We start from the raw sequence: 26,116 nt of genomic DNA on the forward strand, positions 1-26,116 counted from the left end.
TCATCCAAGCTGCCTTCATGATTCAAATATCTGGTTTTCAAAGTGTTTGCTGGGAGGTGCTCTGGGGAAACCTCAGGGAGGGGCATGGGAGCAAAAATTGAAGGAGAGGCTCAGCAAATAGGAGATCAGACCACCCCGCTCCCCAAGCTGCCCCCCCCACGGCAACAGCAGCATCAAGACCAAGTGCTCAGGGACTGTGACCCAGTGTCTTGGATTCAAAATCAGCTCGGCCATTTGGGACAAGGTGCTTCATCCGTCTGTATCTCAGCTTATTCACCTGTGCAATGGGACAGATGCCAATCATCATCATACTGAAGCCCATTACATATTGTTACAGAGGATTAGGTATTAAGTAAGTACTTAGAAGATTGTCTGCCCCGCCCTAAGCCCTATATGTGTTGTAAAATTGAAAAACTATATATATTTTACAAAATGGACTTTCATGTACATTTCATTTGAAAAAGATTCCATGGTTCAAAAATATTGAAAACCAAACTCACTGAACCAAAAGACTAGCCTGAATGATTTGGATTTGCCCTCTACCGCTGGACCCTGGAGATCAATCGAAGTGACCTGCGGCACCTGCAGCCCATCTGGCTGTCCCTGTGCCTGCCTAAGTCTTCTTTGGTGCCTGGGACAGGTCTTCAGATCTTTTTATGTCCCAGGATTAAGTATTCACCAAATAATTTTTATTCTCAGTATTCCAGTTGAAGCATAGATTCACTGGAAATCTAACTACAAAAAGTCTCCTATTTTACAAAGGTAAAATAACATTGAAGCACATTAACCAGTACATAATCAGGTGAGCCCTTAGAAGGGGCTGGGATCTCCCTGAAGAAAGAGGTTCAAGAAGAGAGAGGGGTGTCTGACCTGAAGAAAAGTCTCCATCGCTGGCTGTAAGGTGGATGGGGCCACGTGGGAAGGAGTTCGAGCCGTCCCTGGGAGCTGAGAGAACCAACTGTGCCTGGACTCTGACCCAAGACCATGAGATAATAAATGGGCATTGTTTCCAGCCGCTTAGTTTGCGGTACTGTTTATACCAAGATAGAAACCAAATACATTCACTCCAGCCCAGAACACATGCTGGGCTTCTCCAGGCACAAATCCACCTGCTTAATCCTCCCCAGCTGTGGCTGCTGGGGTAGCTGGTTTTCTCCACGCACTTCTCCAGACAAAAGGGGGGCTGGGGTATGGCCCCTGCTGCACTTGGGGCTTTCGCTGCTTAGCTGAAAATGAACCCGTGGTGGGGAAACAAAGATCAATGGGGAACAGCGGCTCCCCTTCATCCTTCAAGATGCTACAGCTGGCATCAGGCTGGCCCCTTCCCCAGTTGTGCTGAACCAACATGGAATTCCATGTGCGCTTCATCGCCTCCCCCCCGCCCCTCCCCGCCACCCCAGAGCCCATCTATGCAGAAGAAACAACAGTGGAGAGGAAACTTTCCTAGGGCCCGGGTGTAAAAGGATATCTTGTTTGTAGGATGGTGGAAGGAAGTGGCCACACTATCCTTTTGCCCCATTGCCATGCAAAAGACAAAAAGACAAACAGATTCTCTTTACACTCTTGCTAGGGACATTTTTTTAAAGGGCTCAAGGCACGTGCAGAATTTACTGAGCTGCCCTAAAATTCTGCCCTTGGCTAACGGTTAAGGTGAGTAAATGAAGGAGCAGAAGGTTGCAGAGCATTTTGCAAGGGATTTCTGCACAAACAAACTCCCCTTCCTAGCCAGAGTTCAGTTTGCTGGCAATTCTGTGTTTATGGGACAAACCCAAGTCATTCTCCAGGCACATAAGCAGCCATAGGGCAGAGAGGCAAGGCCTGTCACTTTGCTTGCTAAGTGCAGCCTCAGGTCCACACGCACAGCACACAAAGACCAGGTAGAACTTTTTTACCCCCCAGCACAGGTGATTAATCATGGACGGAGGCAGCCCCGAGTTGAAGGCCAGCGGAGCGTAGCACCCGCCATCTGTTTTGTATTAGCTATTGCTGAAATGCCAGTGGCCTGAAACCATTTAGAAAATGCAGCTCTCCGTTCTCTCTCTCTCTCTCTCTCTCTCTCTCTCTCTCTCTCTCTCTCTCTGCCTCTTTCTGCATCTCCAGCTGGTAACCAAGTAGCAAATATATTTAGGAAGCAGCAGCTAGTTCCTCCCTCAACAATGCCAAGGGTCTTCAGTGCCAGGGCCTCAGATGGTGCATTGGGGGAGGGTTCTCTGGGGACTCCTCTCACATTCATTGAGAGACTTCAGAGGGACAGAACTAACAATCCTTGCCGGGTTTGTGGGGAGAAAAGAAATGGTAGGAAGCCAATTTTGTACTAGCTGAACTCTCCACCAAGGTAGAGGCTGAGAAACGTGAGAAGGCCTTTTAAAACTAATTATCATAGTTTTATCGCCCCAATCGCTGGACTTTTTCGTTTCCACTCTCTCTTCTTCTCTTGGAGGAAGAGACAGAATTTCAGATAAAGAGTAATTAGCAAGAGTAGCTGCAAGATAAATTTGATGCTGCAGATGGGTAAGTGTAGTTTGCAGCCCCCAAGCAGCTGAAGAAAAGCAACATCTTAGGAGAGACGCCTGTGCAGGTATCTAGTGTCAAATATAAACAGTAGGAAAGTGAGAAAATTCCACTCTTGAGAGCGAATTGCTGTCACCCGGTATACTCCTTTCTTGCCTCTCTCAGAGCCCTAAATCTTCCCAGTTAGTCACTTCTGTTTTTTAAACCTATCAACTCAAGTGCAAAAATATGTGTGCCCTGTTTCAGGGACCAGAGCAAAGGTCCAAGGTCACAGCTGGAAGGCACTGGTGCCACTTTCTTCAAGTCCATGTTGGGTTAGAGGCAGGGTCAGTACCTCACCTGCCAATCTCATGATAAAAGTTCACAAATGATCAGGATGAATGAAATAATCCACCCGAGATGATTTAAAAATGAGGCAGGACTATATTTTCCAGTGCGAATGTACACTAAGTCTCCCTTCCCTTCTCTTTATCTTATATTTCCTCGGTAGAGGGGAAAGGCAAGAAATATGACGGAGGTTCATAAATGAATAAAGTTACTTGAAAGACATTGCCATTTTATACAACTTCTTCTAGTAGCTGAATAAACAACAGAAATTTAAGCACTTGAAAAAGAATCTTTTAAATCTTGGACATGGTACAGGATGAGTTGTGCGGAATGAACTTGCCCTTGTGGCCATAACAACAGAAGCACAGTGTTCGTGCTTCCCAAAGTAGATGAAACGCTTAAAGTGATGTTGATCAGGGTCATATTTTCATATGAATTTAACCTTGACAGAGTCACTAATTTCATCTCTACTAGGCTCGCAGTTCAGTCTTCTCTTGTGACTGGTTACCTTGACAAGTCAAGTGCTGGGTGCCAGTGTGATGGACATCAGAGGTTCTATCCTTGCTCAAGCCTCTTAGCCTCCTTTTAGTTCATGGACCCAAAATTCTGAACCAAAGTGTGGCTGAACAGGAGAGTTGGGGTGACTCAAAATAAACCCATCCAGTTCAAATAACTAGCCTACATGTCTATGCTTTTAAATTGCATGTTTTAAAGTGAAATTTACAATTTTCTGATAATGATGCAATTTATAATGTTCTGTCTCATGACACCCTCTCTTCCAAAAATATCTCCTGAATGTTTGAGAGTGTGTTACTATTTCCAAAATATACGTTCTCTCTTGGTTTGGCCTGACTTCCAGAGCTGTTCCAATTTTATGTTATTTTAATTTCTTCTGGGGCAGCATTATGCCCAGGGTTCATTTTCTCCCTTCAAATAGTACACAGCATTGGGGAATTTAGCAACATAATAATGATAATGATCTCAATCCCTGCCATGGACTGAGACTAGGTTTTGTGAAAAAGCAGCAGAAGTGGTTGTAGTAAAAGCCAGACGAGAAGCCCTAAGAGTCCCTATAAAAGGGAAAGAGATTCATCGTCAGTCCTTTGGACTTTGTTTTTCTTTTGTCCTTAGCTGCTTTTATTCCATTCCAGGTCAAGAGTTTATTTACTAAGTCAATAGAGAAACATTGGGAAACTGTCTAAAGTATACAATGCCTTCCTACAGTGTACACTCATCTGAAAGTCGGGGGAAAGAATGTGCTGGATTGAGGTTAAGTACGAAAGCAAAGGCTGGCTAGCTATTCACTGAACCCATTTCCTTGGCCAAGGCAGACAGTTAACTTCATTTCCTAGGCTTCTTTGTGGTTAGGCAAGGGTATGTGACTGAGTTATGGCCAATAGAATGTGGACAGAAATAAAATGTGCCTTTCCAGTTATGGCTCCTGAAAACATCACACACATGATCCTCGATTCTCCTTACCATGTTGGTGGCAATCTTGGAAGTCATATGTTTAAGCTGGAAGAGCCACAAGAGCAGTGGTTCTCAACCTTCCTAATGCCGCAACCCTTTAATACACTTCCTCATGTTGTGGTGACCCCCAATTTCATTGTTACAAACTGAACATAATTAAAGCATAGTGATTAATCACAAAAACAATATGTAATTATAAATGTGTTTCCCGATGGTCTTAGGCGACCCCTGTGAAAGGGTCATTCGACCCCCAAAGGGGTCGCGACCCACAGGTTGAGAACCTGCACAAGAGGGAAGGAGGCTGGGTTCCTGGAAGAGAAAATTGCTCAACAGGAACACCCATTTCGGATTTGATATGAGCAAAAAATAAATTTCCATTGTGTTATGCCATTGATATGTTGGGGCTTGTCTGCTATAGTAACTAATTCACTGATTTACCTTAAGTAATATGGCCTTATAAAGAAAGGTACCATATAATTTTCAAGGAATCAAAATCTTCATGCCTTCTACTTTTCATTGGCTGTATGGTGTAAAGGGAAACTATACATTTTTTGTGCGAATTTTAGTTTTTCAACCTCTTATTACTTGTCGCCAAGTAATGTCATGAAAATATAAAGTTTATTAACTGAAAAAAATCCTAAGTGCAAATCATCACGGACATGGGGAAGAGGATGGGAGGAAGACCCTCCAGAATACTCTGTGGAAAATGTAATTTTTACATACTTAAGAATGAACCTACTCTCTTCTATTTCAGAAATGCACTTCAACTTGGACACAGATTAGCTGGTGCCCAGTATTTGCCGATTACTGTGTATAAAAAGGTCAAATGCGCCTTTGAGCTTTGGATGGCATCTCCATAGGAAACCTTAAGTGAAGGATTCAGCTAACAGCTTGGGTAATAAAAGAAAACTCCATTTTGCTTCTGCTATTTGGGCATCATTGTTTTGAATTATCCAGCTTACTCACCTCTCTATTAGATGGTATCTAGACAAAGCTACTAAAAGAATATCAGTTATCAAAAGAATAGAAAAGGAACTTTAGATTTTGGCCTATGCATGTACCCATAAAGGAAGTGATTATAACTCTAGTATTTAAAACAAAATAATTCTACAGCTAAAAAAAATAATATATTAATTGTTTACAGATAATTATTAGATTCTAAGCTTTGCCCAGAAATCTGCTTCAAACACCAAATCAGGTCACTCAATATTCATTCATTCACATATTTGATTCTTAAGGCACAATTAACTAATCACTACCTATTTGAAGGACCAGAATGGGGTGTGTATGACTACCGTCATAAAAGCGATAGATTGCATGAGACTGAGAAGGAAAGGTTTATTTTCTGACTGTAGCCATGGAGATAGGGCTTAGAAGGCTGAACAGGGGCTCAGAAGATAAAGAATAGGTATAGTGGGTTATGGAGAGAGATAGGGCCTTCCAGACAGAGGAACCACCAGGAGCCTGCATACTAGAGGTACCAATGCCTGCTGAGTAGTTGATGGGATATGCCCAAAGCTTACACTGAATGAGGCCATTCACTCAGCCAACGGGTACTGCTTGAGGTTGAGGATAGTGTTCCTGCCCTCATGGCATTTGTATCCTCCTGGGGAGACAGACAATAAATGAAGAGACAAGTACATAATTTCAGGTGGTGCTAAGTGCTATGAAGAAAACATGGTTGACATAAGAGAGTAGACAGAGTAACCCACAAGGAAGGTGGTGATATTTTAGAAAGGGTGGTTAGGGAAGGTCCTGCTGGGTTAGTGACAGGAGCTAGGAGGACCACTCCAGATGAACCCCCATTCCAAGTTGTTCTGAGTCCATATATCATCTAGGCCCCACGTTTCAGTCTGGGCCTGTTCTGAGAGAGGAGCTCATGTATCAGCAGCAAGGAAGGTCTGTGTGGTGGCCAAGGGGTCAGATATGAGGGAGGTTGACACAGCACTGGAAAATCAGAGAAGGCCCCCATTGTTTTTTGTTATTTGTTTCTATTTTGTAGAAAAATTATCTCTTTCTTTGTGGGGCTAAAAAAACTTTATCTGTGACAATTTTTGGCTTATCTGTGTTTTTGAACAGGATCGAAACTCCTTCAACTAACACAGTGGTTGTCAACCTGGGTCGCAATCCCTTTGGGGGTCAAACGACCCTTTCACAGGGGTTGCCTAAGACCATCGGAAAACACTTATATAATTACATATTTTTTTGTGATTAATCACTATGCTTTAATTATGTTCAATTTGTAACAATGAAAATACATCCCGCATAGCAGATATTTACATTACGATTCATAACAGTAGCAAAATTACAGTTATGAAGTAGCAACGAAAATAATTTTATGGTTGGGGGTCACCACAACATGAGGAACTGTATTAAAGGGTCGTGGCATTAGGAAGGTTGAGAACCACTGAACTAACAGAGCACATGCCCTATCTCCATTGCTAGTTTCCTTTTGTATAGAAACTGCAGCCATCTTTAGCCCCTCGGATTTCCCAGTTAATAGAACCAGGGATTTTTGCAATGATAGGAGGAAATATTGCATTTTAATTTTAGAATAGGCAGTGTCACCATACAATAGTGACACCATCATGTTGATTTAAAGGACATCTCTTCCCCAGTTCAGGGATGGAGAGTCTTCCTCCCAGAGCCAGATACTCAGAGGGGAAAAGAATAATCCCATTAACTGAGCCTTCATTCCCTGGACCTGCCAAAGGCAGCATGTGATGTGCAAACAGAGTCCTAGGGCCGAGGTAACACCTTCTTCACAGACGGAATGTTCTGAATACTTCCCAAGTCAAGCAAGAACTTAAAACCCCAGAAAGATTTAGTGTGAGGAGGCCCTCTGTTAGGGAGTATGTCTATTTAATACTTCTCCTCAGGTGCTGGGCCGATTACATTGTTAGTTTTCTAAAGGGCAAAGGAAGCTCAACTTGAGGAAGGCTCACTTGTGTTGGCACATGGCTACAGGCACTTATTTTCAGCCTCAGTTTCCTCATCCTTCTCTTATTGACCTTCTTTCTGAAGTTCACCAAAAGCTGGGCGTCCACACTCTGAAAGGCTTAGTAAGCTTTTTCTTCAGATTGAAAGTGGGGAATTGAGGTAATTCTGTGGATAATATCTAAGTTTGATTGATAGTGTCTAAGATGCTTGATGAATATGAACTTGGAAGTGTGACAAGAATAGGAGCAGATCACCTTTCTTAGAAAAGTGCCAATATCATTTCAACACTGTGTTATCAAATTGTAACCATCACAGCAGGAGAATGACTAGCCAACGGGAGGGTGATAATTATAGTGTAAAGTTAAGCAGACTCCAGTACATATTGGAGGAAAAGCCATTCTTTCTAAGTTATGAATTTGTCATAATTGATTGTCCACTTAACTTGTCATAATTTAAACTTAACAGTACTGCCCATTGAGGATTTCCTTTCTCACCCACTGGATTCCACCTAATGAAGATGCACTGAAGAGATAAGTAACTTAACTATATGGATGGTACCCTGTCCACACTGAGAGACATGAGTTATTACAGAAATGGTCATATCTCTACCAGATGCCTACTATCAAATCAAATAATATAACCCTTGTTGTGACCATAAACTCTTAATGACTTTACATACTTCCAAAAGTTACATGAAGGCACAGGTTCAAGGGGGAGCCTGTTGTGAGGCACATATACTTCCTGAGGGCTTAAAGCTCTTGGCTATTCCTGATACCAGAGTGGTCACAGGCATGGGAGGAAAGGTGCTTGCAGTGAATAAGTGAACAGGGTTGAGGAAACAGAGGGGTTTAAATAAGTAGATTAAAATGTGTTTCATGCTTTTTTCTTGGTTTTCTCTTATTTTTTGTCTGTTCTTCCTCCTCCTATCCTGCTAGGTCATCTATCCATGTCTGCATTTGTCAAAATTCTATCCTCTGTTCTCTCTGCTGCACAATACCCTCACCTATTTCCTTCCTTTGCATCTGGGGTGGGGAACCTTTTTTCTGTCAAGGGCCGTTTGGATATTTATAACATCATTCGTAAGCCATACAAAATTATCAATTTAAAAATTAGCCTGCTATTTTTGGTCAAACGTTTAATTAACTCATACCTAATGCCTTGGCAGGGCCAGACATTCCCCACCCCTGCTTTACATAGAAACTTGCTTCTAAAACTTGAGCCCATATCAGAGTCACCTGCAGGGAAGGTGAAAACAGATTGCTGCCCTGCCCTCAGAACGTCTGATGCAGGAATGCTTGCTGCAGTTCTCCTAAGTTCCCAGGCGATACTTATGCTGCTGGTCCAGGGACCACACATTGAGAACCATTACTATACAATAGTTTGTGGACATTTTCTCTCTTCTATCAGGTAGTCCCATCACTTCAGATGATTGGGAACACAGACGCCACTTTTTCTGACATCCATGGCATTTAATTAGCATATAAATGTCAGGAGCATGAGCATAGGCAAGAAGTCCAAGGAAAAGGCTGATCTTGGTGAGCAAGTCCAGTTGCTGAGATGGCCAATATTAAATGTTTAGAGATCCTGCTGCCATCTTTTGATGAAAAGATGTTCCTAACAGATATTTTATTAGCACCCGCTCATGGCGATGCACAATTGGAGCTTAGACTATTTCTTTTTAATTCAACTTGAAAATATGTACTGGAGGCCTACTATGTGTCAAGCACTGTGCTGACTCCTGGTGATATGTTGATGGTTTTTAGCCATAAGAAACACACAATCCATTGGTGCCTGATGGAGGGAGAGGATGACTGATGATGAGGTCATTATATGGCAGTGGTTCTCAAAGTGTGGGTCCCCGACCGGCAAGATCAGCACCACCTGGGAGCTTATGAGAGTTGCTACAAGAATTTCTGAATCAGAGGCTACGGGGGCAGGGTCAGCAATCAGTTTTCACCATCCCTCCAGATGGCTTTGATACATGCTCAAGTTTGAGAACCATGCTTCTATATAAAGGAAAGGAAAAGAGTGCAAAGTTGTGCAGAATGTAAAGATAACAGAAGAGGAAATTCTGGCAAATGCAGACAGGGAAGGGGCCTAACAGGAAAAAAAGAGAAAGAACAGACAGAACATTAAAAAAATAATATTTCCATAATGAAGAGAAGGCTGTTTTCAAATAGAGAGAACTAAGCAGAGGGGTCCATCAAATCTGGTTGGAGAAGCGCCAGTTGGGTAGGTGGACAAGGGGGATATTTGAGGAAGCAGGCCTGGAAATGGGCAGAAGGCAGGGTGAGGGTGCTGAAGCTGCGTGGGGAGGAGGAGGGGAGAGAGAGCAGAACAGGCCATATTTCCAAGAAGCTTTTATATCCATCAGTGGAAGGGATGCAACTCAGTGGCTGTCTGAAGAGGGAGAAGAGGTAAGGGAAGGCTCTTTAGGTTGAAGGAAATGAATGAGTTCATGGTTGAGAAAAGGGCCCAGTGGTTTTAGAAGGTGGAAAGGGAGAGAATCAAACACAGAGATGTGAATGAGATAAGGGCAGTTTATTTGCTGAGTTAAGAAGCAAATACAGGAGGATTCTAGCTTTTAACAAATATTTGTTGAGTATCTGAAACTGCCAGGCACTGTTCTAAGGGTATTGAATAAAATAGACAAATGCCTTTATTCCTGAAGTTTACATCCTAGTGAGGGAAAACAGAAGACAAGTATATCTAGATCTAGATAGACATATCTATCTATCTATCTATCTATCTATCTATCTATCTATCTATCATCTATCTATCTATCATCTATCTATCTATCATCTATCTATCTATATCTTTTCAGGCACTTGTAAATGCTATAAAGACTTAAGCAAGGTGAGGAGAACTGGAGGGCCTGGAGGGTGTACAATTTAAGATGGTGCTGCTCCCCTCACTGGCGGATTTTGAGCTAAGACACGAGGAAAGGAAGAGTGTGGGTCATGCAGATAATGCTCGGAGATGCCGTTCCAGAGAGGCCAGCAAAAGCTGCTCCCTGCATTGCAGGAAAAGCAAGGATGCCAGCTGCTTGGAATGGACCAAGAAGGGCAAGAGTGGTGGAAAATGACAGACCATATCATGAAGCTTGAAGGCCACAGTCCAGACTTTACACTGAGATGGGAAGCAATGAAAAGTTTTGAGTGGATGAGTGATGTGGTCTGAGTTACATTTTTTAAAATAGAATTTTGGCTTCTGTTTGGAGAACAAGTCATAAAAAAAAACAAGAGCAGAAGTAGGGAGACTCTCCTGGAGTCTCCAGTAATCCAGGTGAGAGCTGCTGGAAGGAGGGATGGGTGTGGTAAGAAGTGACTGGATTCTGGATATGTGTCAAAGGAAGTCCTGCAGGACATGCTGTTGGAGCAGGTCTGAGGTCTGAGGGAAAGACAGAATTCCAGAATGGGCAAAAACAACTGAAAAATGTAGAGAAGGGAAGAAATCAGATGAGCTAAAAACAACAGTAACTATTAACTCTGCATCAAGCATCATGCTAAGTTCATTATCTACCTGACATCATTGAATCCTCCTGACAACCCCAATTTACAATAAAGGAACAGAGGCTAACGAAGGTAAGCACCTTGCCAATCATGGAGCAAATGTGGGGCAGGGAACGGGGCCCTGAGCAGTCCAGCTGCAGAACGCACCCCTTAATTCTCCTTGTGATACAACCCCCATTGTCTCAGAAGTGAAAGGGTGCCCAGAGCCGGGGAAGTGAGGGTGGGGAGGCAGGGCCACCATTAAGAGCTCGAAAAGAATGTTGACTGATTCATTGAAAAGCTACAAATATTAAACAAATAAAAAGAGAACTGTTGACAATGCTTGCTTCAGGGGACCATTGGTGTGGTTTGGGGGTCACCCTCCTGTGCCTGCTTGTGCCTTGTCTGTCTAGATCAGTGGGTGCCAATGTGAGGCACATGCCCCACAGGGGGGCAACTTGGTTTTTAAAGGGGGGGGCAATTCTAGATGAGTTATTAACAGTGATCTTTTTTGCATTTTGTATGGTTTGAGGGGCCTCATATATAGTATATAAATATACATTGTGACATATTTATGCATTTTAGTTCTCCATTAAATGTTTTGAAACTTCGCTATTTTTTCATATTGCTTCATATTATTATTATTATTTTTTAAATTTCTTAGTGATTTCTTCCTCAGTAATTCAACTGTCCTTTTGTTCTTTTATTTTTCTCTTTCATGGATGCCATGTTTTTTGGAAGCTTGTTTAGACCTAGCTAATGGCCTTTGATGCTTCCTCCACATGAATAGGAGTTCACTTTTTGAATAATAAGAATTATATGTCATGGTCGGGGGGGGGGGGGGGGGAGGAGCATCAGGATTTTAGAGATGCTTAGGTGGGGCATGACCAAAAAAAGGTTGGGAACCACTGGTCTAGATGAAGAAATGAGCGAGCTGCAATCTTTCTCGACCTCTTTAAAAGTGATGCCAATCATTGAAGGCGCCCAATCACAAAGGGGTCCCCTCAGTGGCCACAACTTATGTAGAACTGATTCTAGGCTCCCACTCCTCTGAGGTACCATAAACATCCCCTCGATCTTGTTTGGCATAGACACTGCCACTGAAATCGAGTAAGCCGGCGAGATGGAAGTTGAGTCACGACGTATTTATTAAGCTGAGCACGGGCTTTGACACTCAGAGGAACACCAAATTAATTCAAGACACATTTTAGCTCTTCAAAGGCTGATAGCCTTGGTTTGGCTGGTGGACCACCCAACATCCATTAGGATGGAGAAACCAAATCTTCACTTTGGGCTCATTGTGCTGCACGGAGTGACAGGCCAGGAGATGAAACGGGCCTCCGTGCATGTGGTACCCACGCGCCAGCGACAGGCCCGCAGCCCCCCAGACTGTGTGCATTAACTCCCCCAGCAACCAGGCTGCAGAGTAGAGGTGGCTGTTTGTGCATAAACACTGTCATTTCACTGGGACTTCTATTTCATCTTTGAACCTTGGCTTCAAAGGAATATTGACCTTATTCCTGTAGCTCGCCTTTCTTTGAAGCGCATGGCTTTGCATTGCAGATTAAAGTGAAGACATTCATCAAGGAAGAGATCTGGCCAACGCTCCCCAAACTCCACCCGACACAAAGCCTTGAAAGGCTCCAATCACAGTAGCAGCGGAGTGGGCTGGGGATGAAGGCTTGGAGCAGGGCTCTCTTTCTTAGATCCTATCCTGGAAGGCAGCTCCGGGGTGACATAGTGCTTCCCTTTGAGCGTTGGGCAACTTTACCCTGAGAGTCTGTCTATCTCAGCAGAAAGCGGTGAGTTAACTCAATATTCCCAACCTGTCCTGCTCATTTTATTTAAAGCAGGCATTGTCGTAAATGAGGCCAGCATGATCAGTCAGCTGTGCCTTTGAATTCTTCAAAAGACGTGTCAGGCAGAACCATCTGAAACTCGGCTGATGACTGTCAATTTTCTTTCCTATTACTTTCCTTTGTTCATTCCTTTGAAAAGAAACTGTCCTCTCTTTCTCCCTGGTTCTCCTAGCTCAGTTCTAAGAAAACTAGCTGTTCACATAGCTTTCTCTGTTACTTATTTCTCTCTTGTGAGAGCAGTGAGGTGAGGAACTTGAACTGAGAGGTTAAAAATAATAACCAAATAATTATTTAATTTTAAGGCAAAGAGAGAAAAAAACAAGGGAAATATCTCCCACTGCAGAGGAGTAAAAATTGCTGATAGACAATTATCAAAGGAGAAATGGTTATGTCTTTAATGTAATTTTTCTGCCGATCTCCAACTGTGACCAGATACACAGAGCGAATTTTGTCTGGGACGAAGTGGTAAAGCAATCCAGAGGAAAGAAGATGACTGTCAAGTTGGGTACATATAATCATCTGGTTCTGACAACATACACACAAAACAGCTTAAGAAATATGCAAATTTTCAGAATAACTTTTTTTTTTCTATTCATCTCTAAAATAAGACAAAGGATAATTCTGTTCATTGCAAGACAATTCACTTAACTTGCTCTTTAGCATAAATCTCAAATCATTGCTTTCCATGAAGAAGTGGGTGAAGTTCAAGAAGATCTTTAACTGGCATCATGAGAAAGCAGTGGTGCCAGGCCAGTTTTGTGCCCATCATGAGAACTCATGTGGGAATGGGGTAGCTCTACTTCTAGCTTCAGTTTTACAAGATTGAAATATATCTGCTTATCCATGTCATATCCATATCCCTTAGTATACTATGCTTCCCAAATTTGGGTGTGGCCATGTGACTAGTTTGGGCCAGTGACACTGCAAGCAAGGTGATAAGTGTCACTTCCAGGCTGATGCTCTCTTTCTCTCCACCATGGTGCCCAAGGAGGCCATATGCTGAGATGGCCAACCTCCAAGCTAGCAGCAGCATGAATCAGTGCCCCCATGGAGGCAAACTTTGCAGAGAATTGTCTGATTTGTAATAGATGTGGTACAAACAAGAAGTAAAGCTTGGTTTTGTTAAGCCACTGGGAATTTCAAGGTTTACTTGTTATGGCAGCATAACTTACCCTGACTAATCCAGGACCTTGGAGTACATGTAGTCTTCCCCCACTTCCATCATAAGAATCCTTCCTACAGCACCCTTGAAATATGGTCTAAATTCTTGAAAACCTCAGGAATAACAGCCGATAACATAGGGAGCAATTATATAATGCTTACTATATAATTGTTTTCAGACACAATTTTAAGTATTTTACATGTCTCACAAAACCATTGACACATCAATAATAATCCCCTTATTTTACAGGCAGAGGAAATGAAGCATAGAGAAGTAACCAGGGCTAAACAGAAAAGTTAAGTCATTTGCCTAAGGCCACACAGTGAGTAAGTAGTATTCCAGGTGTCAAAGCCAAGGAGTTGCTTTCAGTCTATGCCCTTAACCATCATACCATGTGGCTTCCCTAGATTGGATTTTCATTTCCTTTTCACTCAGACTGTTCAATAAGACATGGAATAATAAAACCCAAAAGACAAGGCTGGAGGGACCCTAGAGATCAATCAATAGCTGTCTTTTACATGGAGGAGGAACAATGTCACTCTGAGAGTCATCTTCCTGGCTTTGTGAAAAAAGGTTTATCTTGGGAGTTTTCAAACTAGTGACCTGGGGGGATCACTAGGACACAGTAGAAAGGTCTCAGGGGCCACCAGTTTGGAGATTAGAACAGACCAACCCTGTTCTAATCTATTTTATATAGTAGGCTTCTAGGTAAAATTTGTATGTGGCTATCCTGCTGTTTTGATAAAATTGAAGAATGATGGATTTCTGTAGGCTTCCACTGAAATAGTAGGCTTGTAAGGCTGAACTAAATAATAGGACTGCACATCAGCTGGGAGGTAGGGTGGGGCACATGGATTGTTTAGCCCAGTGGCCAGTTCTGGTCCCGTATAATTCACTACTTTCATGAACGCATTCGCCAGATGTCTGGCAGCAAGAAGTGATTAATTCACCACTGTTATTTGCACTATGCTATGAAGTAGAAGATCTATAAATTATATCTGAAAGATAGAAGGAGACCTCCAAGAAGTTTTGATGAAACAATATTTCAAAAAGAAGATTACGCTCATTTGGGTTGAGCCAAGTGGCAAACTTTGGCTATGGTGACCCAATGTCAAAGAAATGGCTGGAAAGTTTTCATTGTGTGTTGGTTTGTCCATATATTCTCAATGGCCAATGGTGGATTTCCTTTCCCATGAAAGAAAGAAAGGCAGAAAGAAAGAACAAAAGGGAGATGGGTAGAAAGATTAAAAAAATGACAAATAGCCCCGAGAAAGCACAGGCAAATACATGGCCTTGTTTGCTCCATTTTTAACACAACTAATACACAAAATTATCCAAATTTGCCGATCACATTAAGAAGCAAATGAGAAAGTTTTCATTGCTTTAAAAAAGCATTCCTTTTTTTGTGTGCACTGACAGCAGTTCTAGTACATATGTGTAACTATGTATAATGTGTATCAGGTACTATTTATGTACAGATGGGTTGACTTACAAATTGAGTTACATTAAGTCAAAGGTATATATTACAGAAGTGGAAAATTGATGGGGCAAAAGGACAAGGAGAGGTCTAGAAAGGATTTCACGGGAGCCATGCTCACTGCAGTCCTGCTTACCTTGCGTGGTCCCATCCAGTCCCATGATGAATTTCATTGATCTGATGATTTGCTCTGCTATCGGGGGGCTCATGGAGGTAGCATAAACAGCACTATGTGAGTGAACCCGTAAATAATCCACAAGGTCCTTTAATAAAGGAGGTAAATCCAAAAAGAAGGCAAGTAAGTCTCAGTGTTGGTGGTGACAGTCACATCTTGTCCCAACCCCATTCATCATAGCATGAGACATTTGATTCTTGATATGGTCCAATTTTTAATAGGTATTACCAAACTTTTTTTTTTTATCTCTCTTCTTAGTTTCTCCCTCAAAACTTTAGAAGGTATACAATAAAGGCAGCAACTTTGGAGTTGAGGTCTGTAGGGCCAAACCAGATGTGTAAAAAAAAAAATGATTTCCCAAACATTTGTTGAGTATTTAGTATGTACAATCACTGGCTTAGTATTCAGGAGTGTCCAAAAAATACAAGACGTGATCTTGCCATCGCGCATACTACATTACATTGTGCCCCCGGAAAAGTAATGGTAGGAAAAGTAACAAGAAATAAACTAATATATGCAACAGAGCTATAGACTGCAGAGGAAAGAGGGAGTTATTGCTAGCTGGAGAAGATAGGGAAGGTTCCAGCGAGAAGGTGAAATTGATTATATTTTGAAGAATAAAGACAAATATAGAAGAAAAGAAAACTTGGGTGTGGGATGGAGTGGCAGAGGGAGAAGTGTGACATTAAACCACAGTGTAGATCAGAACCAGATAAACTCTGGTTATGCCTTGGGCGGTAGCAAAGTACTAGAACTTTAGTGCAACACTATTTGGAGTGTTGACTCACTACAGAATGCTGTTCCTCAGTGGGAGGAATGATTGACTCCTAAGGCCAAACCTAAGGTCCCAGGTAGGTCTGCTGAGAGCCTGAAGAAGCTCCTAAAGTCACAGTCAGGAGGGCCACAGAGCTGGCATCTGGAGGTGTTCAGTTCCAGCTGGGAATCCATCTATCTTCCCACCTGTACTGGCTCATTGCCTGGGACCTTCAGGGTGTTCTGCAGAAAAGCTAATGGGCTGATGACGGCTCTCTGTATTAGCAGTGGGGTCTGTAAAGGATCAGCCACCTTCTCTTCTAAGATAACAAGACAGTTTAGAATCCCACTGAGACGTCTTATCAATTGTTCCCTCATGTAGGTGAACTGGGGGGGGGGGGGGCTCTGCTTTTGGTAGGCTCATCTCTTCCTAACCTCCCCTTTATTGGCCACATCCATGTCCACCTCTGAACCTTGAACTGTGCCCCATCCTCCACTTTTCTATCTCACTTGGGGTCCGGTGCCATGGTTGTTCACAAGCTTTGTAAACATTCATACCTCATCTTCAGTAAAGAGAGTGACCTGCCTTACAGCTGGTGGGTAACATGATGCCTCTATCAGGCCCAGGGCAGGGGAACTGGTAGCTCCATTCTGTCCTTCCTGCATCCTTCATATGCCCTTCATTCTAAATCCCCTCTTCATACATCGTTCTTCCAAAATTCCTTCTTCATTTCACTCTTTTTTCTCCATTCCTTCTTTTTGTCTCTTTCTCCTTCCTTCTACTGAGTCCCCCTCTTCTTTTAATTTCAAATTCTCCACTTAAATTTTTTCTCTCCTTTTCTGTTTCCTCCCTCCTTCCTTCATTTTTTTCTCTTTTCTCTTCCTCCCCCTACCCCCTACCTTTTTTCTCTGGGCTATGCTCTGGATGTGGGAGTCCAAGAAGAGAAGACAGGTCTAAAAACTAGTCCTTGGCAGGTATTATCCACTTACCTTAAAATTAAAATTCGATTCTGTCTATTCTTTTGTTTAGTGAATCTCATAAAAACAGTTGGGTTGGCTTTCACCTTATTTGAAGAGTATGTGCATGATGATGGCCTGACCGAAGGCACCGGCCGCAGGCATTTGTGAAGTTCATTTTGGAGGATGGTGGGGGTGGTGCAGGATTGAGAGAGAGAGAGAGAGAGAGAGAGAGAGAGAGAGAGAGAGAGAGAGACAGCCATTTCCCAGAGCAGCTGCACCAGCTCTATGTTCAATGCTCCTTTCTGAGCAGCAGCTGGGATTTCCTTTCTCTGTTGAGAGCTGATACCACCCAGCAGGATGCTGAGGAAGCCAACTAGAACACCTGGGAGGGTGCAGGAGACAGGATGATGGGTGCTCCTGTGGACCTGAGTCAGGAAAGGCCTGTTTCAGGGAGGTGGTCCAGTCTTGAAGGATGGGTAGATTTGGATATAGGCAGAAGAGGAGAAAGGCATGGGCATGTGCTAAAACTAGGAATACAGATGGCATCTTATTCAGTAAACAATGGAGGAGTCCATTGGGAGTAGAGAGAGAAGCTAGTGCTTCTGAAAAAGGTGATGAGGGGTTGTCTCCTTGAGAGAAGATATGACCTTGGAGTTCCACCACAGGCTCTGGGATCTGATTGCTTAGGTTCAAGCCCTGGCTCAGCCACTTACTGATTTGTGATCATGGGCAAGTTACTAAACCTCTCTGTGCCTTAACTTATTTCTCTGAAAAATGAGAAAATTATGTTTGCTTCAGAGTCATTATAAAGATTACATGAGTTAATACACATATGGTGCTTAGAATAGGATCTAATTCTAAGTGAATACCTGATGCTGTCAGCAAGTATTAATAGAGTGCCAACTTAGAGATTCTTAGAACTGGGAGCATGGGGTGGAAGGAGGGGACCAAAATATAAGAACTCCTTGGAGTCCTTTTATTCCAGCTCTCCTGGTTTGCAGAGGGTAATGTTCAAGGGCTATGACATATCCATAGCTGCAACTCATTGGCCGGCTGAGGTTCCGTTTTCCAAACTTTACATATGTTAACTCATTTTAGCTTCATCATAGCTCTATGAGGTAGGAACTGTGTTCATCTCCATTTTATAGATGGGATTGCTGAGGCACAGAAAGGATCAGAAAACTGTTCAACCAAATAGTGGTTAGATACCAAGGATTTAGACCCAACGTGTCTGGCTCTAGAGTCCCCTCCCTTAACACCACACTGTACTTCCTCTCCAGACAGGAAAGGAGGGACCAGGAGTGCACAGAGAAGACCACCTTCACTTTTACTTTTCCCAAGTCCACAGAGATTGTTCCTCTTTTTCTGAGAGGATGTTATAATTCCTTATATATTCAAGTGTTTAAAGAGCCAAACAGTAGATCGAATTGCATCAACATCAAATGTTTCACGTATATTAATCTTATTTCTCCAAAGAGATTGAAACCTCCTTGAGAGCAGGGAACACAGTTACACACTTCTCTGAAAGTCCATAGTGGTGGCTACTTAGCCGGGGTCTGGTAAGTCCTGATGGTCTAATGGAGAGCAGGAGCCTTTGAAGGATTGAGGAAGGGTGGTGAGGGTCCCTGAAGGGTATCAGGCAAAGTAAGCTGCATTCTATAGCAAAAAACTATAGTGATACTCTCTTAGCCTTGGGGCATTGATCAGACAAAGAAACAAAACAAAGGTGCCTTTGATCCCTAAGGGTTCTTCTCAGTGTCCCCAACCCTCCATTTTTCTTAGAAAATCGAGAAGTTTCATAAGATCACATGCATTCTGTTAGAATAAATGCCTCCTCAATGCAATATCACATCCTTTTAACATTAAGCCTATCTTGCCCATGCTCTTCTTTCTCCTAGACGGAGTCCACTTTCTCTCAGAGTCTGAGTGTACGGACAGGGGCTAATTAGCTTATGTGGTTTAGAAAGTGGGGTTCTTTGAGTAACTTCTGCAAAGCATCAAGGAAAGCCTTGTTTTCTGCTTTTCTTTTTCTTTTTTTAAATTCCCTCCTAGCATCCCCCCATTGGGCACCATGAGCCATGAATTAAGAGTTGGCTTTGGTCTTTTTTGCAAGGCGGGTCTGGGTTGTGTCTTCCTTCAGGGTGGGTTAGAGGTCTTCTTAGACCGAAGTTTCCATGTCCATTTGTACGTTCAAAACCCTGATTATTTTCTCTACCCATAGGCTTGGAGTTCAAGGACAAGGGTGGCTTTTCTGAGAAAATCAGACAGGAGACTCTTAGAATAAACATCTTGGTGTTCATTCCATGACCCCCATTTACTTCAAAGGGCTGTTAAATGCAGCCAGGGCTGAGCACGCAGGGCAGAGCTGGCTTCTGCAAGGGGCCTGCCTTCGTCTGGCACACAGGCTTCTGGGGCTGATGCTCTCTCCATACGTGGCTGCCTGTTCCCACTGCCCTCCTCCAGAATTCCAGCCCTGCAACCTATCAATCATGAAGGCTACCTTTGCTTCATTCATTTGCAAGTCTCTGGTCAGTCTGCGAAGGCTGTGAAAGATAGGAATCAGCACCAGGCAAGCAAGAGAACTCAAGATCATGCCTGAGGAAAACGTGAACTCCCAAAACTGGATTTGCAGTGTCGACCCATCTCCTCAGCAACTGGATCAATACAAATTACAAAGTAAAAATAAGAAACCTAGCTCAATCATCTCAGGTATTCTTTAAAGAAGCCGTTCATGGCATGGAGCTCCGACAGGTGAAGACAATTACCTGACATTTCACCTCAAAAGTCTTAAAAGGACAGAATCCTCCAAGTTGAGTTGCTCACAGATTATCTAGAGCAGCTCCAAACTCAAAGTGAGCAAAATCATAAAATCTTGCTGACAGTTAAGAGACTTTTTAGCAGTTTCTCTGAGGCGGGGAGAGAAGGTTGAGGTCAGGGCAGTGCACCCCAGGAAACAGAGATGAATTTGTAGGACACTTTGTGACAGGAAGACTGAAGCCAAGACAAGATCTCTACTATCTGTGGTACTATCTTAGGAGCAAACCATTTTTTTTCTCCCCTTTGTTTCCAAATATTTTTTCTTACCTGATGCATCTGGTTGCTAATATACATAGTTCTCATCTTGACCAGCTCCACCAAGATTTCTAGTCTCTTAGTAATTGTTATGTTTATCCCTCTATGACTAACCCTAACTTTCGCATTCAATCTTTTTCTAGATTTTTGGATCAAAACAATTATTTTCAAATCACAAGATTTTACTAAGAACCCTATCAATATAGTAAATTTGAAATTATTAAGGTTTCAGACCAATGTAAATTCCCCATATGTGCGTGTGAACACTTTTTATGGTTAATTTTGTTGTTTTTGTACCCATTGGTTTAGAATCCTGGATATTTTTAATACCCATCAAATTGAGACATATATTGAAAATTATCCAGAAATAGTTATATGGTGAAACTCTGAAAACTGTACTCTAATTATTTAAATAGATAAGTAGCAAGATTTTTTTTCAAGCAAAAGCATTAGCATTTGCTCAACCCTATGTCCTACTAGTTAAAAAACACAGTTTAAAACAAATACCAGGTAAAAATTTGCCACAAATTTATTAAAAGTCCAGGGGAATAAAAATTTGATTTAAATTGAAACTATACATAATTTAAAATTAACATAATTTTTTTAAAAAATGTACAGAAGCCGAAACCGGTTTGGCTCAGTGGATAGAGCGTCGGCTTGCGGACTGAAAGGTCCTAGGTTCGATTCCGGTCAAGGGCATGTACCTGGGTTGCGGGCACATCCCCAGTGGGGGATGTGTAGGAGGCAGCCGATCGATGTTTCTCTCTCATCGATGTTTCTAACTCTCTATCTCTCTCCCTTCCTCTCTGTAAAAAATCAATAAAATATATTTAAAAAAAATGTACAGAAAAGCAGATATAAAAGTTCCATTAACTCATTTGGCTGGAAGGAAACCATAATTTATCTGGGTTTATTACAGTCTCACCAAAACCATTCCAGACAGGCGTGTATTTGATTGATTTTTAAATCATCAGACACTTTCTCAGGTGGCCTTCTATCTTCTGCTCACCCTTCAGGTCTTGAAAACTAGCCTCTTGCTGATTGGGGCAGAAGAAGGTCTCTATGTATAGGCTATAATGGATCTCTGCCAAACACTTCCTAATTCTTGCTGCCATCTAGTGGTCAATTCAGAGCCTGCAGGGCAACATGAAGGAAAAGAAGAAAGAGGGAGGGGAAGAGGAGGAGGAACAGGAGGAAGAAGAATGATGCAGTCCTCTGGGCAAAAGCATGCACAGAATGAGTATTTTACAGAGCAAGAAAATGAACAGATAGGCATACATTTTCTGCGTATTGGTATGAAACCTTAATAATTTCAAATTTACTATGCTCATCGGGTTCTTAGTAAAACTTTGTGATTTGAAAATAATTGTTTTGATCCAAAAATCTAGAAAAAGATTGAATGCGTACTGATTAAGTAAATAATAGTAGTTTTCACAATTGTCCAGTATGTACTCCAAATGAAGAGAAGCTACATAGACAAGAGCAAATAAACCTTTAAAATAGTCTACTGACTGCGGGATGGAGAGTGTGAGAGAAAACTGTGAGCTGGGCCTTACTTCAGGGTAACCATGAGCCTTTGTTTAATGTGATATAAGAGGAAGGAACTCTGAGGGGGAAAATGTGACATCTAACAAATTTGACAATATTTCAAGGACACGCTAGCGTCGGTTTATTCAGGTGCCTTTGGATCAGGAAAAGGAGTTAAGCTTGGTTAAAATTTCCATAGCTCAGAACTGCTGCTAAAGTAATCACAAGACCACAAGCTCACAAAGCCCTGGAGCCCGGAGAAGGCAGCTCGGGCATCCGAGACCCTCTGGTCCAATGGTTCTCAACCTTCTGGCCCTTTAAATACAGTTCCTCATGTTGTGACCCAACCATAAAATTATTTTCGTTGCTACTTCGTAACTGTAATGTTGCTACTGTTATGAATCGTAATGTAAATATCTGATATGCAGGATGGTCTTAGGCGACCCCTGTGAAAGGGTCGTTCGACCGCCAAAGGGGTCGCGACCTACAGGTTGAGAACCGCTGCTCTGGTCCCACTGCTTCCATGCTCTAGGGTGGGAGCATTTCACCCTGCACCATATTTAGCTGAGTTTGGTAGGCTCCTGGGCACTCCCTCGGTTTCTAGCGTCACCCGGCTAATTCCCACAGGATGAAAACAATGCTTTGAGCTTGGAAAAAAAAAGCAGTGCTTAGTGAATGGGAAAGGCCCTGAAAACGCTGAACATTTGAAGCATTTGTGCAACTCATGGCAGGACCGCAATGAAATCTGTTGCTTTAAATCCCAGTGTTCAATGACCACACTGTTTTCGGCTGTCCTCCCTGTTTGTCTAACTGGTTTACCAGGAATCTGAACTCTTGTCCCTGCTGGTCACAATGATCAAGGAACAAGAAATTCTCGGTAAGCTGTTGATGTCACTTGCACGCACCGGTTTGGGGCCTGCTGTGCCCTCTTGGGCAGAGCCAACACCGCTGCCATGCAGTCTCTTTGGGACAGGCGTAGACCTATATGAGATAGCTATCAGGATTTGTATAAAACCCTCAGAATAACGAAGCAGGCAACTGTCTCCTTTATCCCTCAAACACAGGTTTGAGTATCTCATTTTCTTTTTCTGCTTCCCTCTTTTAAATTTCATTTAAACGTTTACTGGTTTATATTGGCAACCCCCTTGGTGACACTGGCGCTAGAATGAACGGTGTCTAATCCCATCAGATCAGAATTTTTAAGGCATATAGATATTAAAGGATGACAAGATTTGATCACAACTTCTCCAAAATTGTGAGAGATAATTATCCTGCAGAGAAAACCCCTAAAAAGGATGTTTCTGATCTTGCTACTCCTATTTTGATTAAAACCACTATAGCACAGAGTTCTGAATAACTGACCTTTGCCCACTGTTGCTTTGTATTTTCATGCCCCCCAAACCACACTACTTAGTTTTATAGCACCCCTTATCATTTCTGAGGTTTGGTATATAGAAACGTAATCCCTCATCATTTGTCTGCAAAACTGACATTCATTCTAACACTTCTTCCCTGCAGTTAACCATCCTCTGCTTGGCACTGTCTTGGCCTGTGTACACAGATAGGGTGGCTGTTGTATTCTAATCTGATTACTCATCACCTGTTCCTCTGTGCTGTCGGTGGGTGAGCTCCTTAACATTCTGGGTGCTCCTTGGCTGTGGAACTCCTGTCGTGATCAAGCGAGGTGTGGGGAACTGAAGTCCTCTCGGAACCCAGAGAAGCCCTCAGACAGCGTCCCCAGATTGTTCAAGGTTGACAGAGACACGAGGAGTCCCTCTCTTACCTTCCTTCCAGCGATGTAACCTCCCGCGGCTCCAAAGCTTTTGGTGAATGTGCCCATAAACACATCGACATCTTGAGGGTCCATTCCAAAGAATTCCACTACACCCCGGCCAGTCGGGCCCACAGACCCAATACTGTGAGCTTCATCAATGTAGAGGTAAGCCTTGTATTTCTTCTTTAGAGCCACGATCTGGGGCAGATTCACAATGGAACCTTCCATGCTAGGGCATAAGGAGAAATGCTCGTCATTAGTGTGTACCCTCCTGGGAAGCTCTGCCTCAGTTTCCCTTTCAGTATTTCTCAGTCGGCCTGCCCTGATACCAGTTAGGGACCACAGGGATGTGCCATTCCTTTCTTCTTAAGGGATATTTTATTTGGCCAAGACAACCTTCTCAATCTTATAAGTCTAATCTGGCAGAATTTTATATGAAAAAAATAATTTACATTTAGTGGGTTTAAGTGCTTTGAGTTGTTATAGCTAATTGCCAAGTCAACAAGGAGCTCACAGCAATGTTGATCAATTTATTTGTAAAGACGACTAGTTTAATTGGACTGACCAATATGGGTTTGGGGCATTTTGCTAGTTTTAATTAAATTGCTCTACGTGATCCACCCTTATCAATCTGCCACTGTCTATTTGGCCAGTTCCATCTGACCTAAACTCAGTGCTTGAACTGCCAAAGATTGAAAGAAGGAATAAAAACTCACAAGACAACTTTATTTAGGGCACATAGTATTAATTAAAGCACCATAGAAAATTCTTAAGATCTCTTATTCATACAGTCATCCCCACTTATCCTTGGGGCTACATTCTAAGACCCCAGTGAATGCTTGAAACCGAGGGTAATATGAACCCTATATATAATATGTATTTTTCCTATGCATATATCTAGGATAAAGTTTAATTTATAAACTGGCATAGTAAGCTGGGCCAGCATGGCTCAGTGGTTGAGCATCGATCGACCTATGAACCAGGAGGTCATGGTTCGATTCCAAATCAGGGCACATGCCCAGGTTGCTGGCTCGATCTCCAGTGTGGGGCATGCAGGAGGCAGCCTATCAATGATTCTCTCTCATCATTGATGTTTCTATCTCTCCCTCTCCCTCTCCCTTCCTCTCTGAAATAAAAAATATATATTTAAAAAATAAACAAATTAGCACAGTAAGAGAGTAGCAATAATAACGAATAATAAAATGGAACAATTATAACAATATACTGTAATAAAAGTTATGTGAATGTGGGCTCTCTCTCTGATGGCTGGTCTGATGACTGAGATGACTACTAAGTGGCTGATAGTCGGAAAGTGTATGCAAGTGTGGACACTCAGGACAAAGGGCTAATTCACATCCTGGGTGGAAAGGAGGCATTTCATCATGCTACTCAGAACGGTGTGCAATTTAAAACATATGAATTGTTTATTTCTGGAATTTTCCGTTTAATATTTTTGGACTGTGGTTTACCGCATGTAATTGAAATGGCGGAACACAGAACTGTGGATGCCGGAGACTGTACTCACTGGAAGTCAGGGGTTCATTTGAGGCATCTGGTGGTGTCCCCTCTTTCTTTTCCTTTAGGGTTACGGCTCTCAATCTGCAGTGAGCATGAGAATCCCCTGAATGGTTTATCAGAACTCAGATCTCTGGGCCCATCCCCAGAGTTTCTAATTTAATAGGTCTGGGATGGGATGAGAATATGCATTTCTACCAAGCTCCCAGGAGTGGCCCATATTGCTCACTGGGGACAACACTCGAAGAACCACTGCTGTAGATAAACTGTTTTGTTTTAAGCCCTACGTGCTTAACGTTTCATGGTAGTGTACATTGCAAAAACACTTCAAGTTCTCCAGCGATGGGGAAAATATGAAGTGAATACATAAGGAAAATTATAACTTATATTACATGGCACCTCTGGAACCCAGGGGATGTAAAAGAACTTTTGACTTGAATCAGCGCTCAGAACACTGGTCAGCTGTGTCCCCACCGCACACAGTTTGGACTGCACTGACAGGAGTTCTATGAAAACACACAGACTCGCACCCTCACCACACAAAGGAGTTTGTCAAACAATTCAAGCAACCCGTCAATTCTGCTCAAGAGCTAATCAACTGACGCAAACAGAGAGTTGAACTTTTCCTTTCTTCCTGATTAGTTTATTTATTAAAGTTAATACATTTTCAAAAATAAACTTAAGTGTTAGGTCAATTCAATCAAAACAGTCCAGCTGGTTGTACGATTACCCAGACCAATGGTGTTGGTTTGGAGGGAGTATGTGTGTGTTTAAAGGACTTCATTGTTTTTAGAGCAGTTTTAGGTTCACAGCAAAATTGAGTGGGAGATACAGAGATTTCCCATATATTCCATGGTGTATACTCACACATAGGCATAACTACCCCCATTACCAACATCCCCCACCAGAGTGGTACATTTGTCTTAATTGATGGGCTTACATTGACACATTATCAACCAAAGTCCATAGTTTACATTAGGGTCAACTCTTGGTATCGTACATTCTATGGGTTTGAACAAATGTACATATAATGACATGTGTCATTATTATATCATATAGATTATTTTCACTGCCCTAAAAGTCCACTGTGCTCTGCTTATTCA

General features: G+C 42.4%; 1 protein-coding gene across 1 annotated transcript in view; it reads right to left on the reverse strand.

Annotated features, from left to right (window-relative positions):
* SPTLC3 (serine palmitoyltransferase long chain base subunit 3) overlaps positions 1-26,116 on the reverse strand; it is a 79,316-nt gene that overhangs the window by 15,228 nt on the left and 37,972 nt on the right. Inside the window, exons 6-7 of the mRNA XM_081097450.1 lie at positions 23,508-23,727; positions 15,374-15,500 (exon numbers count right to left, since the gene is read on the reverse strand). Of these exons, the coding sequence (XP_080953576.1) occupies positions 15,374-15,500; positions 23,508-23,727 (347 nt within the window). The remainder of the gene's footprint in view (positions 1-15,373; positions 15,501-23,507; positions 23,728-26,116) is intronic.

This window comes from Myotis nattereri (genome assembly GCF_964212035.1).
Source record: "Myotis nattereri genome assembly, chromosome: 8".
Taxonomy (NCBI): Eukaryota; Metazoa; Chordata; class Mammalia; order Chiroptera; family Vespertilionidae; genus Myotis; species Myotis nattereri.